The sequence below is a fragment of the Melozone crissalis genome, unplaced genomic scaffold (assembly GCF_028551555.1).
Source record: "Melozone crissalis strain CALT ecotype California unplaced genomic scaffold, PUWL_Pcris_2 ptg000101l_1, whole genome shotgun sequence".
Classification (NCBI taxonomy): Eukaryota; Metazoa; Chordata; class Aves; order Passeriformes; family Passerellidae; genus Melozone; species Melozone crissalis.
This window is the reverse complement of record NW_026535878.1, coordinates 309,951-324,186: the sequence shown is the minus strand read 5'-3', so window position 1 is coordinate 324,186 and position 14,236 is coordinate 309,951. Positions and strand designations below refer to the sequence as shown.

General features: G+C 54.8%; 2 protein-coding genes across 2 annotated transcripts in view; one reads left to right on the top strand and one right to left on the bottom strand.

Annotated features, from left to right (window-relative positions):
* The window catches only part of FMOD (fibromodulin), a 73,537-nt gene that overhangs the window by 46,490 nt on the left and 12,811 nt on the right, over window positions 1-14,236 (bottom strand). The window lies entirely within an intron of this gene.
* Window positions 565-4,751, top strand: OPTC (opticin). Its single transcript, XM_054291655.1, has 6 exons — window positions 565-786; window positions 1,085-1,223; window positions 2,523-2,681; window positions 2,911-3,113; window positions 3,926-4,021; window positions 4,539-4,751. The coding sequence occupies exons 1-6, from the start codon at window positions 565-567 to the stop codon at window positions 4,707-4,709; spliced, it is 990 nt and encodes a 329-aa protein (XP_054147630.1). The 3' UTR covers window positions 4,710-4,751.

Sequence of the window (14,236 nt, the reverse complement as noted above, 5' to 3'; positions counted from 1 at the left end):
CGTGAAATGCGCTGAAAAGGGTCACGGAATGTCCCCTCTGTCTGTCCCCCCCCGGGATTTGGGGCTGTCTGTCCCCCCGGGATTTGGGGCTGTCTGTCCCCCTTGGATTTGGGCTGTCTGTCCCCTCCACCCTGAGGTTTGGGGCTGTCTGTCCCCCCAGGGTTTGGGGGCTGTTTCCCCCAGGTTTTGGGGCTGTCTGTCCCCCCTGGGGCTGGGGCTCTCTGTCCCCCCCAGGTTTTGGGGCTGTCTGTCCCCTTGGGATTTGGGGCTGCCTGTCCCCTCCACCCCGGGATTTGGGGGCTGCCTGTCCCCACTGGAGCTGAGGCTGTCTGTCCCCCCGGGATTTGGGGCTGTCTGTCCCCCCCAGGATTTGGGGCTGTCTGTCCCCTCCCAGGATTTGGGGCTGTCTGTCCCCCCAGGATTTGGGGCTGTCTGTCTCCCCCAGGATTTGGGGCTGTCTGTCCCCCCCAGGATTTGGGGCCATCTGTCCCCCCCACCCCGGGGCTGGCCCCCCACCCAGCCCTTGGTGACATCCCTGGTGCCGTGACCCCGGCCAGGTGCAGGATGTGTCCCCTGGGCTGGCTGGGGGTGGCCGCCCTGTGCCTGGGGACACTTTGGGCGGTGCCAGCCAAGGACAGGAGGAAGGAGGAGAAAGCCAAGGCTGAGCTGAGCCTCTTTGAGAACCTGGACTTGGACAACTACGACGTGACCTTGGAGAGCTATGGGGACATCCTGGACCTGAGCAACTACGAGGAGCTCTATGACTACGGGGACCTTGTCCCCAAGGTGAGGGGGACACAGGGGAGCCCCTGGTTCCATCTTTGGACGGGGATTTGGTGCCAGGGACGGATGTGGCACCGCAGGAGGAGCAGCCCTGGCAGCTCTCCTGAGATTTGGGGAAGGTTTTACTCAAACCAAACCCCTGACAACTCATGGATGTGAGGATTCCTTCATCCCTCTGGGCCAGGAGAGCTGGGAGAGATTTCCAAGAAGGAATTAATGACCCCAACCCAATGACCCTGATTGGTACCACCCACCCCAGAGGGGACAAATCCCCCACACTCACACCCAGCTGTGTTTGCAGATCGAGGTTGGCACCTTGGCTCCCCGCCCCAAGGACCCCAAAACCCTCCCAGAGCTGGCTGAAACCACATCTGGAACCCCAAAACTGCAGCCCCCAAGCAGTGCTGGCCCCGTGCCCCCAGCGCCCATCCCCAGGCAGGGTGAGTTGTGCTCCCTTGTAATGCATCCTCACATCACAGAAGTGGAATTTTGGGGGGAAAAAAGGGAATTTTGGTGCTGCCAGCAGCTCTTCGCAGGGTTTTGGGGTTGAGTCTGCTCACAGGAGGGCTGCAGAGAGAGAAATTGCTGGGAAAAAATGAACTCCAGCAAAGCAGCGAGGCTTTAATGAGCAGAGGCTTCGCGACAGTGGCAATTAGATTAGTGACAATTAAAATCCTGCGGCGAGGATAAATATCTTTATTCCTTTGCTGTCACTCCAGGCTGGGAAAAATTAAGTGGGAGGAGAAAGGAAATTGGTGCTGAGCTGCTTTGAACCCCCCCTCGAAGGGGTTTGGGAACCTTGGGGGAGAGGAGGAGAATCAGGTGTGGGGTGGGCTTGGTTTTACCCCTCGGTTTTACCCCCTGGGGGCAGCTGGGACAGATTTTTCTTGATTCAAAAGAATTTTCTTGAGTTCTGCTTCCTCCAGTGGGAAAATTAAGGGGGTGAAGAGAGATTTGGATATAAAAAAAGATGAATTTGGGGACTTTAATTTCCCCTCCTCCTGCAGGAGGGGTTTGATCCTGGGCACTTCATATATTTATGGGTTTTTTTTGCTTGGAGTTTCTGTCCCTTCCATGGATGATGCGGGGCTGTGACAGCTCTGGGTGTCACAAACTCCATGTCCCCGTGGCAGGGTGGACAGATCCCAGTGTTCTGGGTTATTTTATTGGGTCAGGGGGCTGTGACATCTCTGGGTGTCACAGGCCTCATATCCCCACAGCTGGGTGGGCTCCTCCTGATGTTTTGGGATATTTTATAGGGTCAGGGAGCTGTGATAGCTCTGGCATCATGGATTCTGTGTCCCCACAGTGTGAGCATGTCCCTGTGTTGTTGTGGGGCATTTTATGGGGTCACAGAGGGCTGTGACAGCTCTGGGTGTCACAAAGTCCATGTCCCCATGGTGGGATGAGCTCCTCCTGCTGTTCTAGGGTATTTCATGGGGTATTTTATGGGATCAGGGGGCTGTGACAGCTCCATGTGTCACAGATCCATGTCCCCATGGTGGGATGAGCTCCTCCCACTGTTCTGGGGTATTTTATGGGATCAGGGATCTGTGACAGCTCCGTGTGCCACAGATCCATGTCCCCACAGTGGGGTGTGCTCCTTACGCTCTTCTGGGTTATTTCATGGGGTCAGGGAGCTGTGACAGCTCTGGGTGTCACCAATTCCATGTCTCCATGGTGGGATGAGCTCCTCCCACTGCTCTGGGGTATTTCATGGGGTCACTGCTTGTTTCCAGGGCTGCCCAGCTGCGTGCTGTGCCTGTGCCTGGGCAGCTCGGTGTACTGCGACGACGCGGGGCTGGAGCAGATCCCGGCGCTGCCCCCGGACACCGCGTACCTGTACGCCCGCTTCAACCGCATCGGGGCCGTGCGCGCCGGCGACTTCCACGGCCTCGGTACGTCGGGGTCGCCACCAGGAACGTCCCGCCTCTCCAATGGCACTGGACAAACCAACAGTCCGCCAAATTTCTTTTCCTCCATAAAAGAATGAGAAACAATGAGTTATTTACAGAAAGGGCATGAGAAAGTTGGTTACAAGAATGTAAACATTAGAAAATCTTAAAAAATCAGGGCGGCAGGGAATAAACCACCCTGGCTTTGTCCCTGTCCTCCTCCTGCCCTCAGAGAAGCTGAAGCGCATCGACCTGAGCAGCAATTCCATCTCGTGGGCGGATGCGGACGCGTTCCAGGGGCTGCCCAGCCTGCAGGAGCTGCTGCTGCCTGAGAACCTCCTGACGGCGCTGCCCGAGCTGCCCCGCGGCCTCGTGCGCCTGGATGCGCGCCTCAACCGCATCCCCAGCGCTGGGCTGCGCCCCGAGGCCTTCCGGGTGCGCCCCATGGCTGGGGGGCTCTGCCAGACATGGGAGGGGTAGAGGGAGGGGACAAGGGGGTGAGCTCTAGGGGGGTCAGATCCAGGGGGTTTATTGGTTCATCTCTTGGGGGTTCATCTTAAGGGGTTCATCTATTGGAGGTTTGTCTCTATTGGGGTCATCTTTAGGGGTTCCTCTCTAGGGGTTCATCTCTTAGGAGTTCATCTTTAGGGGGTTAATTGGTTCATCTCTTGGGGGCTCATCTTTAAGGAGTTCATCTTTGGGGGTTCATCTCTTGGGGGTTCATTTTTAGGTGTTCATATCTTGGGGAGTTCATCTCTATTGGCGTCATCTTTAGGGCTTTCTCTCTAGGGGTTCATCTCTTGGGGGTTCATCTTTAGGAAGTTCATCTTAAGAAGGTCATTGGTTCATCTCTCAGAGGTTCATCTTTAGGGGTTCCTCTCTAGGGGTTCATCTCTAGAGGGTTCATTGGTTCATCTCTTGGGGGTTCATGTTTAGGAGTTCATTTCTAGGTGGCTCATCGGTTCATCTATTGGTGGTTCATCTCTAGGGGGTTCATCTTTAGGTGGTTCATCTGTAGGAGTTCCTCTCTAGGGGTTCATCTTTTGGGGGTTCATATTTAGGGGGTTCCTCTTTAGGAGGTTTGTTGGTTCGTCTCTGGGGGTTCATCTCTATTGGGGGTCATCTCTAGGGGGCTCATTGGTTCATCTCTCGGGGGTTCATCTTTAGAGGTTCATCTTTAGGAGGTTTATTGGTTCATCTCTAGGGGTTCATCCCTATTGGGGTTCACCTCTGTCCTCTCCCCGCAGGACCTGAAGCAGCTGCAGTTCCTCCATCTCTCCGATAACCAGCTGGATTTTATCCCGGTGCCCCTTCCCGAGAGCCTGCGCTCCCTGCACCTCCAGGTGGGATGGGGTTTGCCCGAGTTTAGCAGATCCCACCTCTTCCTCCTCCTTCTGCTCCTCCTCCTCTTCATTGTCCTGGTCCTGCTGCTTGTTCTTGTCCTGGTCCTGGTTCTGGTTTTGGCTCTGGTCTTCCTTCTCATCCTCATTGTCCTGGTCCTGGTCCTATTCCTAGTCCTGGACTGGTTCTGGTCTTCCTCCTCATTCTTGTTTTCCTGGTCCTGGTCCTGGTCCTGGTCCTGGTCCTGGTCCTGGTTCTGGTTCTGGTCTTCCTTCTCATCCTCATTGTCCTGGTCCTGATCCTATTCCTAGTCCTTTTCCTAGTCCTGGACTGGTTCTGGTCTTCCTCCTCATTCTTGTTGTCCTGGTCCTGGTCCTGGTCCTGGCCCTGGTCTAGGTCCTGGTCCTGGTCCTATTCCTGGTCCTGGTCCTTTTCCTGGTCCTGGTCCTGGTCCTGGCCCTGGTCCCCCTCCTCTCCTGTTCCCTGTGACCCGGCCGTGCCCGTGTCCCGTCCCCGCAGAACAACAACATCCAGACGATGCACGAGGACACGTTCTGTGACAGCCAGGAGCAGGGCCAGATCCGCCGGGCACTCGAGGACATCCGCCTGGACGGGAACCCCATCAACCTCAGCCTCTTCCCCAACGCCTTCTCCTGCCTGCCCCGCCTGCCCACCGGCCGCTTCTCCTGAGCCCCCACAGCTGGAAATGCAGGAAAGTGTTCCCAGATCCCGTCCCAGAGTGCTCAGACCCTGCTGCTCCATGGAAAATGTGAATAAAGTGGAGGTTTTTCCCCCCCAGGGTGAGCTCGGTGCTGGGGCAAACTCATAAAATAAAAAGAAAATTAAATAAAGATTTGAAAATGTATTCAAAGCTTGTTCTTGGCAGTAAGAGCGGAGGTAAGCCCTCACCCAGCCGCAGCCCAGCAGCTTTGCTTGGATTTGCAAAGATGGGATTTCCCTGTGTCCCTTTTCTTCCTCCATTCCCTCCAGAGGCTCAGGGAGATCCTGAGATCCTGGCCAGGGACCAGGAGCTGCATTGCCCCAGGGAGGTGACACTTTGGCCACCTCAGGTGTGATCTGTCCCCTGGTGCAGCTCCAGGGGGGTGTGGCACATCCAGGTGTGGTGGATTTGGGATGGTATCCAATGGATTTGGGAGGGAATCCCTGGATTTGGGATGGTGTCCATGGATTTGGGATTATATAAATGGATTTAGGAGTGTATCAATGGATTTGGGACAGTATCCATGGATTTGGAAGAGTATCCATGGATTTGGGAGGGCATCTATGGATTTGGGATGGTATAAATGGATTTGGGATGGTATCCATGGGTTTGGGACGGTATTAATGGATTTGAGATGATATAAATGTATTCAGGAAAGTATCCACGGATTTAGGAATGCATCCATGGATTTGGGAGGGAATCCCTTGATTTGGGATGGTATAAATGGATTTGGGATGTTATCCATGGATTTAGGATGGTATCCCTGTATTTGGGAAGGCATCCATGGATTTCAGATAGTATCCCTGGATTCAGGAGGATATTCCTGGGTTTGGGATGGCATCCATAGATTTGGGAGGGTATCATTGGGTTTGTGACAGTATCCATGAATGTGGAACTGCAGAGAGCCCTGGAGCTCCCCGAGCCCACCAGCCCCACCAGGATCTCCCTGGCCTGCAGCTGAAATCCCCCAGCCCATCCCGATTTTCCGCAGCCAGCGGGAGCTGCCCAGCGCTGTGGGATATTTTCCATCTCTGATGGATTCATCCCTTATATTTTTATCCACGTGTAAGGAACACCATGAGGGGGATGACACATCCCTGGAGAATCCAGAGCCCTGAACTGAAACCACGGAGCTCAGCCCACATCCTCGGAGCCCGCGGAGGCGTCCGAAGGCGGCTGGAGAAAACCTGGGAAGAAGATCCAGCTCCTCATCCATGGGGACGGTGTGGGCACCTCCTTTTCCATGCAAAACCCAGCCCAGGTGTGGATTGCTGACCCCAAAATCCTTGGGAAAATGGGAATTTGGAGTTGTTTTATGCAGAATGGCAGGATTTGTTGCCGCTGTTGTTGTGTCAACAGCCTACGGATCTGCTGCCTCCTCATCCTCATCCATCCCACCCACCCTTCCAACACCTTCCCACCAGCCTTTATCCCGCTGATCCCATGGGATGGAGCTCCCAGGGCCCCCCTCCCCAAATCCAGCCCCATTTCTGCCCCTGCAGAGCTCTGGAAAAGGTGGGACCCGCCCCCTGTCCTGTCCCATCCTGTCCCCGGGGCTGAGGGGACCCCAAAACCACCCAACGCCCCTAAATCTCAACTCTCCTGCGGAAAATCCCTCTCAGAGCTGCTCATTTCTTTAGGAAAAGTTGGGATTTCTGCCATTCGGGTTCCAGCAGGATGGAATTTGCTGCATTTTCCCCGCCGGTCCCTTCGCGCTGGTCCCGCTAGAGGGCAAAGGCAGCGCCGGGAATGTCGGACCTTCCCTTGGAACGGCGCTCTGTCCCTCCTGGAGCCTTCGGGGATCCCGGGAATGCCCGCAGGGATCGGGAACAGCCCGGGAATGATCCGGGGAAGGGCTCGGGGGAGCTGCAGGGGCTGGGATGTGACAGGAGGGTGAGGGGATGGCGCCCGGATTTACAGAAATCCCAAATTTCCGAGAGCAGTGAGGGGCTCTGGGGGGCTCTGCTGGGGCAGAATTGAGGCTCAGGGCCGGTGAAGGTTCCTGTCTTGGGTGGCTTTTGTGTCCCTGTCACCCCCAGCGAGGAGGGACCCTGGAAAGACCGAGCTGCGGCTGTTTTGGAGCTCAATTATTGATTACCGGGGCAGTTATTGATCACGCCCTCGTGTCCTCGCTGCGAACCGCCACCCCCTCCTGCCACCCGGGACTGTCCCCAGGCGCTGCTGGAGCACCGGGGTCCTGTCCTGGAGCATCCAGGAGGGCACAGAGCCCTTCCCGGCACTGCCATCGGGGCTCCGCATCCCCGTCGTCGCCTCCATCGCCGCTGCCCCGCCCGGGGAGCGTTTCCGAGCGGATTTCTGGCTCTGCCTCCCTCCTGCCCTGTCGCTGTGCCGCTCAAGGTCACCTTCCCTCGGCGGGGCTGCGCTGTCACACATCGATCGCTCGGCTCTGGCAGAGCCCCCGCCAGCTCCGCATCCTGCGGCTGCTCCAGATGGCCCCCGCCCCTGCTCTCCTCCTCCTCCTCCTCCTCCTCCTCCTCTTCCTCCTCCGTGCGGCCCTCCCCGCTCCGCTCCCAGCCCCCAAACAGAGACAGAATTTGGGGGATTCTCCAAATGTCCCCGCAGAGCGGGAGCCGCTCCTCGCTGCCCCTGAGGGAGGTGGGGGGAGATGGGACAGAGGGTGACATCCCTGGGGACACAGGGACTGCGTGTGACATCCCTGGGGGGACTAGGTGACATCTCTGGGGGGCTCAGTGTGACATCCCCGAAGGACTGAGTGTGACATCCCTGGGGGTCTCTGTGTGACACCCTTGGGGGGGCTCAGTGTGACATCCCTGGGGACACAGGGACTGTGTGTGACATCCCTGAGGGACAGCATGTGGCATCCTTGGGGGACTGAGTGTGACATCCCTGGGGACACAGGGACTACATGTGACATCCCTGGGTGATTGAGTGTGATATCCCTGGGGCACAGCGTGTGACACTCTTCAGGGACATTGTGTGACATCCTTGGGGACACGGGGACTGTGTGTGACGTCCTTGGGGTCTCTGTGTGACATCCCTGGGGACTGAGTTTGACATCCTTGGGGGACTGTGTGTGACATCCCTGGGCACTGCGAGTGACATCCATGGGGGCTCTGTGTGACAACCCTGGGGGATTCTGTGTGACATCCTTGGGGGGCTCTGCGTGACATCCCTGAGGGACTGAGTGTGACACCCCTGGGGAGCTCAGTGTGACAGCCCTGGGGACACGTGTGACATCTTTGAGGGACTTCGTGTGACACCCCTGGGCCACAGCGTGTGACATCCCTGGGGACACAGGGGCTGCATGTGACACCCTTGAGGGACTGCCTGTGACACTCTTGGGGGCTGCGTGTGACATCCCTGGGGAACTCTGTGTGACACCCCTGGGGACCCTGGGTGTGTCCAGGAGTTCCCTTCAGCAGTTTCCACCTCCAGCTCCCCATTCCCAGCCCCCTCTCCCTTCCCCTCACCCAAATTTCCTCTCCTTTCCCCCATCGGGAGCAGCCCCGTGTCCTTTGGCCACCACATGGGGACAGAGCCGTCCCCTGGTGTCCCTTTGCAGCTCAGGGATGTGACACCGCAATCAGGGAAGGACCATGGGACTTTTCAGCCTCCTGGGCCCTGGAGAAACTGGGAAGATCCCCCAGAATGACCAAAACCTCATTTTCCTGCCCTAATCCCAGTGGGGTCATTGTTGAACTCATTAATTCCCCTCAGAATTAACAAATTATTCTCATTATTAACGGTGCTGCTCCAATTCTGGACTTTTCCCCTTTTTCTTCCCAGAGCTGGGATTGATTAGGTGGCAGCAGGGGATGAAAGGGACACCCATGAATTATCCCTGAGGTGTGGACAGCTCTGGGGTCCCTCCAGGGAAACTCAACAATGGGAATGACAACAGGATGGGGATGGGGGGAACAGCCTGAGCTTTTCTTCTCCCCATTTTCCCCTCCACCACTGGAAAAACAACAAAAAAACCCAAAAAACCAACAAAACAAAAATAAAGGAGAAAAAAACAGCAGCAAAACGCAGCAAAACGCAGCAAACACATCCCTTGGTTTTTTCCACAACCCCCTCCCCCTCGAATTGTATAAAAATAATCCGTAAAAAATTCAGATTTCTCGGGCTCAGCCCCCTCCCTGCTGCGTTCCCGAGGGATTGGGGGTTCCTGCAGCATCCCGGGGTTTTCCTGCCTTTCTGTGGGACCGGGATCCCTGCCCCGAGCGCCTCGGGGTGCGATCTGCGATTGCCACTCCGCTATTTTCGGCAGCCACGCGTTAGGTGCTGTCAACGGGAGCCCTGACAAAGCCTGGGAACAGCTCCGCGACGGGAAGTGTGAATTGCCGGGAATGTGGGAACGGCTCCGAGGGGCCAAAGGGGGGTTTGGGGGGCTGGGATGGGATGGGGATGCCCAGCATGGGGAGGTGGTGGCAGCCACGAGTGGCAGCGTCACCTCCTTGGGGGGGGGTGACAGCAGCGTGGCTCCCCAAAATGGGAATGGGCTCCTGGATCCCGCCCTCCTGGAGAAGGGAAAATTCCCTCCAGCCCCATTCCCAGGGGATCAAAAATTCCCTCCAGCCCCATTCCCAAGGGATCATCTCCCAGAAGGGAAAATTCCCTCCAGCCCCATTCCCAAGGGATGATTTCCCAGAAGGGAAAATTCCCTCCTGCCCCATTCCCAAGGGATCATCTCCCAGAAGGGAAAATTCCATCCTGCCCCATTCCCAGGGATCATCTCCCATCTGATCATGGAAAAGTGACATAATGGAGGAAAACTCCATCAGGATTGGCTCTTCCATGCCCCAATCCCAGATTTTCCAAGGATCTCATCCAGCATCTTGATGGGAACCAGGCTCTCCCCACTGGCAATTCAATGTTCCCCATTTTTGTTTGTCATTTAAAAAAATTTTTACCTAAATCGGAGCTCTTCCAAGTGGGATTTGGGTGGGTTTGGGGGGGATGCTGTAATCAGGGGATCATTTCCCAGAAGGGAAAATTCCCTCCTGCCCCATTCCCAAGGGATCATCTCCCATCTGGGCATGGAAAAGTGACGGAATGGAGGAAAACTCCATCAGGATTGGCTCTTCCATGCCTCAATCCCAGATTTTCCAAGGGATTGAGGGAAATTTCCTCGTGCCCCATTTCCTGATGGGCACAGGCTCTCCCCACTGGCAATTCAGTGTTCCCCATTTTTGTTTGTGGGGTTTTTTTAAATTTTTTGACCTAAATCTGAGCTCTTCCAAGCGGGATTTGGGTGGGTTTGGGGGGGATGCTGTGATCAGGAGGGGTTGGAGGAGCCGAGGATGAGGATGAGGGTGTGGATAAGGATGAGGATGAGGATGAGAGGATGAGGATGAGGATGAGGATGAGGATGAGGATGGAAGGAAGGGAGCTCTGTTTGATGAGGATGAGGACGGGAGGAAGGGAGCTCTGATTGATCGGCATTTTTTAAAATAACCACTCCGAGCCTGGATCTTCCCCGGCTGTGGGATGTGGAAAACCTGGAGAGGGGGAAGAGAGAGAAACAGCTCCGAGCGTGCAAGCGCCGCTAATTTATGATCAGAGAAATGTTGGAGCTGCAGGATTGCAGGGAAAGGACCCGGCTGAGCCAAGGAGGAATCCAGGGTGATCTCCAGGGCTGGGGAAAAGCTTCCCCACAGGGAAAACTGTGGGAATGCAGAGCACACTTGGCCCAAATTGCTGCTCGAGGAATTGAAATTATTTCCCTCCCTTGGTGCTTCCAGCTGCTTTTTTCAGGTCGTGCTTGTTGGGATGAAATTTGCTGTGAGATGCTACCCATGGGTCACACACCCCAGGGGGAAAAATCAATGCCAGAAGGAAATTCCTTTGGGACATGGGAATTCAAATTCCCCTGCTCTGCTCTGGGTGCACAAAGAAGAAACATCTCCTAAAAAAAAAAAAAAACAAAAAAAACAAAAAAAACCACCCCAAAAAAACCAGAAAAAGAGGAATAAAATAAGGGAAAAGAGGGAATAAAATAAGGAAAAAGAAAGAATAATAAAATAAGGAAAAAAGGGGAATAAGTAAGGAAAAAAAAAGAGGAATAAAGTAAGGAAAAAGAGAAATAAATAAGAAAAAAATTGAGAAATAAAAGAAGAAAAAAAGGAGGAACAAAATAGGGGAAAAGGAGGGAATAAAATAAGGAAAAAAGAGGAATAAAATATGGGAAAAGGGGAATAAAATAAGGAAAAAAGGGGTAAAATAAGGGGAACAGGAGGAATAAAATATGGGAAAAGGGGGAATAAAATAAGGGAGAAAAGAAGAATAAAATAAGAAAAAAAGGGGGAAAATAATGAAAAAGGGGGAAAATAAGGAAAAAAGAGGAATAAAATACGGGAAAAGGGGGGAATAAAATAAGGGGGGAAAGAAGAATAATATAAGGGAAAAAAGGGGGGGAAATAAGGAAAAAAGGAAGAATAAAATAAGGGAAAAAAGAAGAATAAAATAAGGAAAAAGGGGAAATAAAATAAGTAAAATAAGAAGAATAAAATAAGGAGAAAAAGGGAGATGTGGGCAAATGAATGCAGCCTAAAATAAGCAGCCAGGCAGCCTGGACTGGCTGAGGGATGGGGATGCTGGGTTTGGATCAGGAAATGTCTCCAAAGGGGCTTTTCCAAAGGTTCCCAGTGCCCCAGGGCTGTGGCATGGGGCCGGTGGCACCCCCAGACCCAAACCCTGCTGGTTTTTGAGCCCCACATCCCCTGTGGCCATGCTGGGGACGCCCAGGGCACGGTGACATCCCTTGGATTCATGGCCTCAAACCCCTCTGATTGTTGAGGTCGCTTTGTCACCGCCACCCCGAGCGCCAGCAGGGCCAGGTGACACCGCCAGCAGCAGGGGACAGCCCAGGTGCCACCAGCTGCTCCCACACCCCGTGATTTTCCCACTTCCACGCAGCTCCAGGGCTGATTCCCTGCTGTGGGATGGCCAAATGTCCCTTCCCTGTCACCCCCACCCTGGGTTATTTTGGGATGATTCTCCCAGCTCGTGCTGCCACGGGACTCTGAGGGAGCCCACGGCGTCCCCGTGTGTCCCTGGCCACCCCCAGCCCATCCCTGAACTCTCAGCAGCTCCGGGAATTGGCTCCATAAATCAGCGGAGAGCCGGGAAATGAAAATCGTTCGGGTGATAAATGGGGTTGATTTCGCTTTTAAGGAGCAGGATCATGGAAAAGAGCAGGGCAGGAGCAGGGAAAGGAGGTGCTGAGTTTCCCATTTGGGAAAAATTGTGGGATAAAGGTGGTGGGAGGAGGAGAACCGAGGGAATGCTGGGGATTCCTTGCAGAGATGGAGGCAATATGGGAACAGCTTTTCGGGTGGCTTTATGTTTTTGGGGTGCTGTGCTGCACTGCTCAGGGTGTGCTCACCCCACAGGGGTTTTCCTGGCTGTGGAATTGTCCAAATCCACAAGGAAATGTTATCCTTGGATCCAGGTGGGAGTGATTGTCCACTGGACTTAACAGTGCCTGCAGCAGCCATGTCCTGTGGCACCCAAATCCTGCAGAACCTGAATCCTGCAAAACCCAAATCCTCCAGAGCCCAAATCCTGCAGAACCAAATCCTGCAGAACCCAAATCCCACAGGATCCGCATCCTGCAGAACCCAAATCCCACAGGATCCACGTCATGCAGCACACAAATCCGGCAGAACCCAAATCCTACAGAACTCAAATCCTGTAGCACCAACATCCTGCAGAACTCAAATCCCACAGGATCCACATCCTCAGCACCCAAATCCTACAGAACCCAAATTCTGCAAAACTGAAATCCTGCAGAACCCAAATCCTGTAGCACTCAAATCCTACAGTACCCAAATCCTGCAGAACCCAAATCCTACAGAACCCAAATCCCACATGATCCACATCTTCAGCACCCAAATCCCAGAGGATCCACATCCTGCAGAACCAGATCTTGCAGGATCCAAATCTTGTAGAACCCAAATCCTACAGAACCCTAGTCCTGCAGGACCTAAATCCCACGGAATCAACATCATGCAGCACACAAATCCCGTAGAACCCAAATCCCACAGGATCCATGTCCTGCAGAACCCAAATCCCACACAATCCAAACCCTGCAGCACCCAAATCTTGCAGAACCCAAATCCTGCAGAACCAAATCCTACAGCACCCACACCCCCCAGCACCCACATCTTGTACCCCCCTCGCCCCTCAGCCCCATCCTGGCCCCACAGCAGCTCCCTCATCCAGGGGCAGCCGTGCACGGGATGATTTCAGGGTTTGGCCCCAGGCTGGCAGGGATGGGAGCCTGCATTAATAAATCAGCCCTGCCCCGAGTCCCAGGGCATTTCCTGGGATTAATGATTTGGGATGAGGCCAAAAATCCCATTTACCCCACCCGGAGCCGAGTCCCTTTGTGCCAAGGTCAGCAACGCCTTTTCCAGCCAATTTTTAAAATTATTATTAACAAGAATAATCAAGTGTTGGAAATGCATTTTCATTCCCAGCACGGCGAAGCCTCCAGGTTCCTGCAGAGAGAGGGGGGGATGGACACCCCTCAGATTAAAAATGGAAATGGAAACAGCATCCCTGTCCCCCAGGAGCCTTTTCCTGGCTCTCCTGGCGACAGGAGGGCGTTGGGGACATTCCTGGGGCTCTCCTGGAGTTCCCACCGGGATTTGACACCCCGGGATGGCCGGGAAGGGAAAACGAGCAGGATGCGGCCCTGGGCGATTTCCCGATGGATGTTTGCGGGTTGCCGCGGCAACGGGAGAGCCGCGCTGGTTCCTCGGATTTGCTTTCCTCGGAGGGGAGAAAGTTTTGGGGTCCTGGCAGAGAGCGGGAGCGGCGCGGGGGGAATGGGGTGGGATCGGAGCTGTGGGATGTGGTGGGATCAGAGCAGTGGGATACAGTGGGATTGGAGCCGTGGGATGTGGTGGGAATGCGGGATCAGAGCTGTGGGATGCACTGGGATCAGAGACGTGGGATGCGGTGGGATTGGAGCCATGGGATGCAGTGGGATCAGGACTCTGGGATGTGCTGGGAATGTGGGATCAGAGCCATGGGATGCACTGGGAATGGGGTGGGATCAGAACTGTGGGATATAGTGGGATCAGAGCCATGGGATATGGTGGGAATGGGGTAGGATCAGAGCTGTGGGATGCACTGGGATCAGAGCTGTGGGATACACTGGGAATGCAGTGGGATCAGAGCTGTGGGATGGAGTGGTATCAGAGCTCTGGGATGTGCTGGGAATGCGGGAACAGCCCCATGGGATGCACTGGGAATGGGGTGGGATCAGAACTGTGGGATACAGTGGGATCAGCACCACGGGATGCACTGGGAATGCAGGAACAGCCCCGTGGGATGCACTGGGAATGGGGTGGGATCAGAGCTGTGGGATCCAGTGGGATCAGAGCCGTGGGATGCACCGGGAATGCAGGAACAGCCCCGTGGGAGGCTCAGGCTCTGCTGCCACCACTCCCACACACATTCAGGGACACAAAACACCCAAACACATCGGGAAAATTCCAACCCA

Bases quoted from the DNA above. Each gene is read 5' to 3' on its own strand.
- OPTC (XM_054291655.1), top strand. From the start codon at position 565: ATGTGTCCCCTGGGCTGGCTGGGGGTGGCCGCCCTGTGCCTGGGGACA. The intron at 3,114-3,925 runs GTGCGCCCCATG...CTCTCCCCGCAG, and splicing joins TGCGCCCCGAGGCCTTCCGG to GACCTGAAGCAGCTGCAGTT. The intron at 4,022-4,538 runs GTGGGATGGGGT...CCGTCCCCGCAG, and splicing joins TGCGCTCCCTGCACCTCCAG to AACAACAACATCCAGACGAT.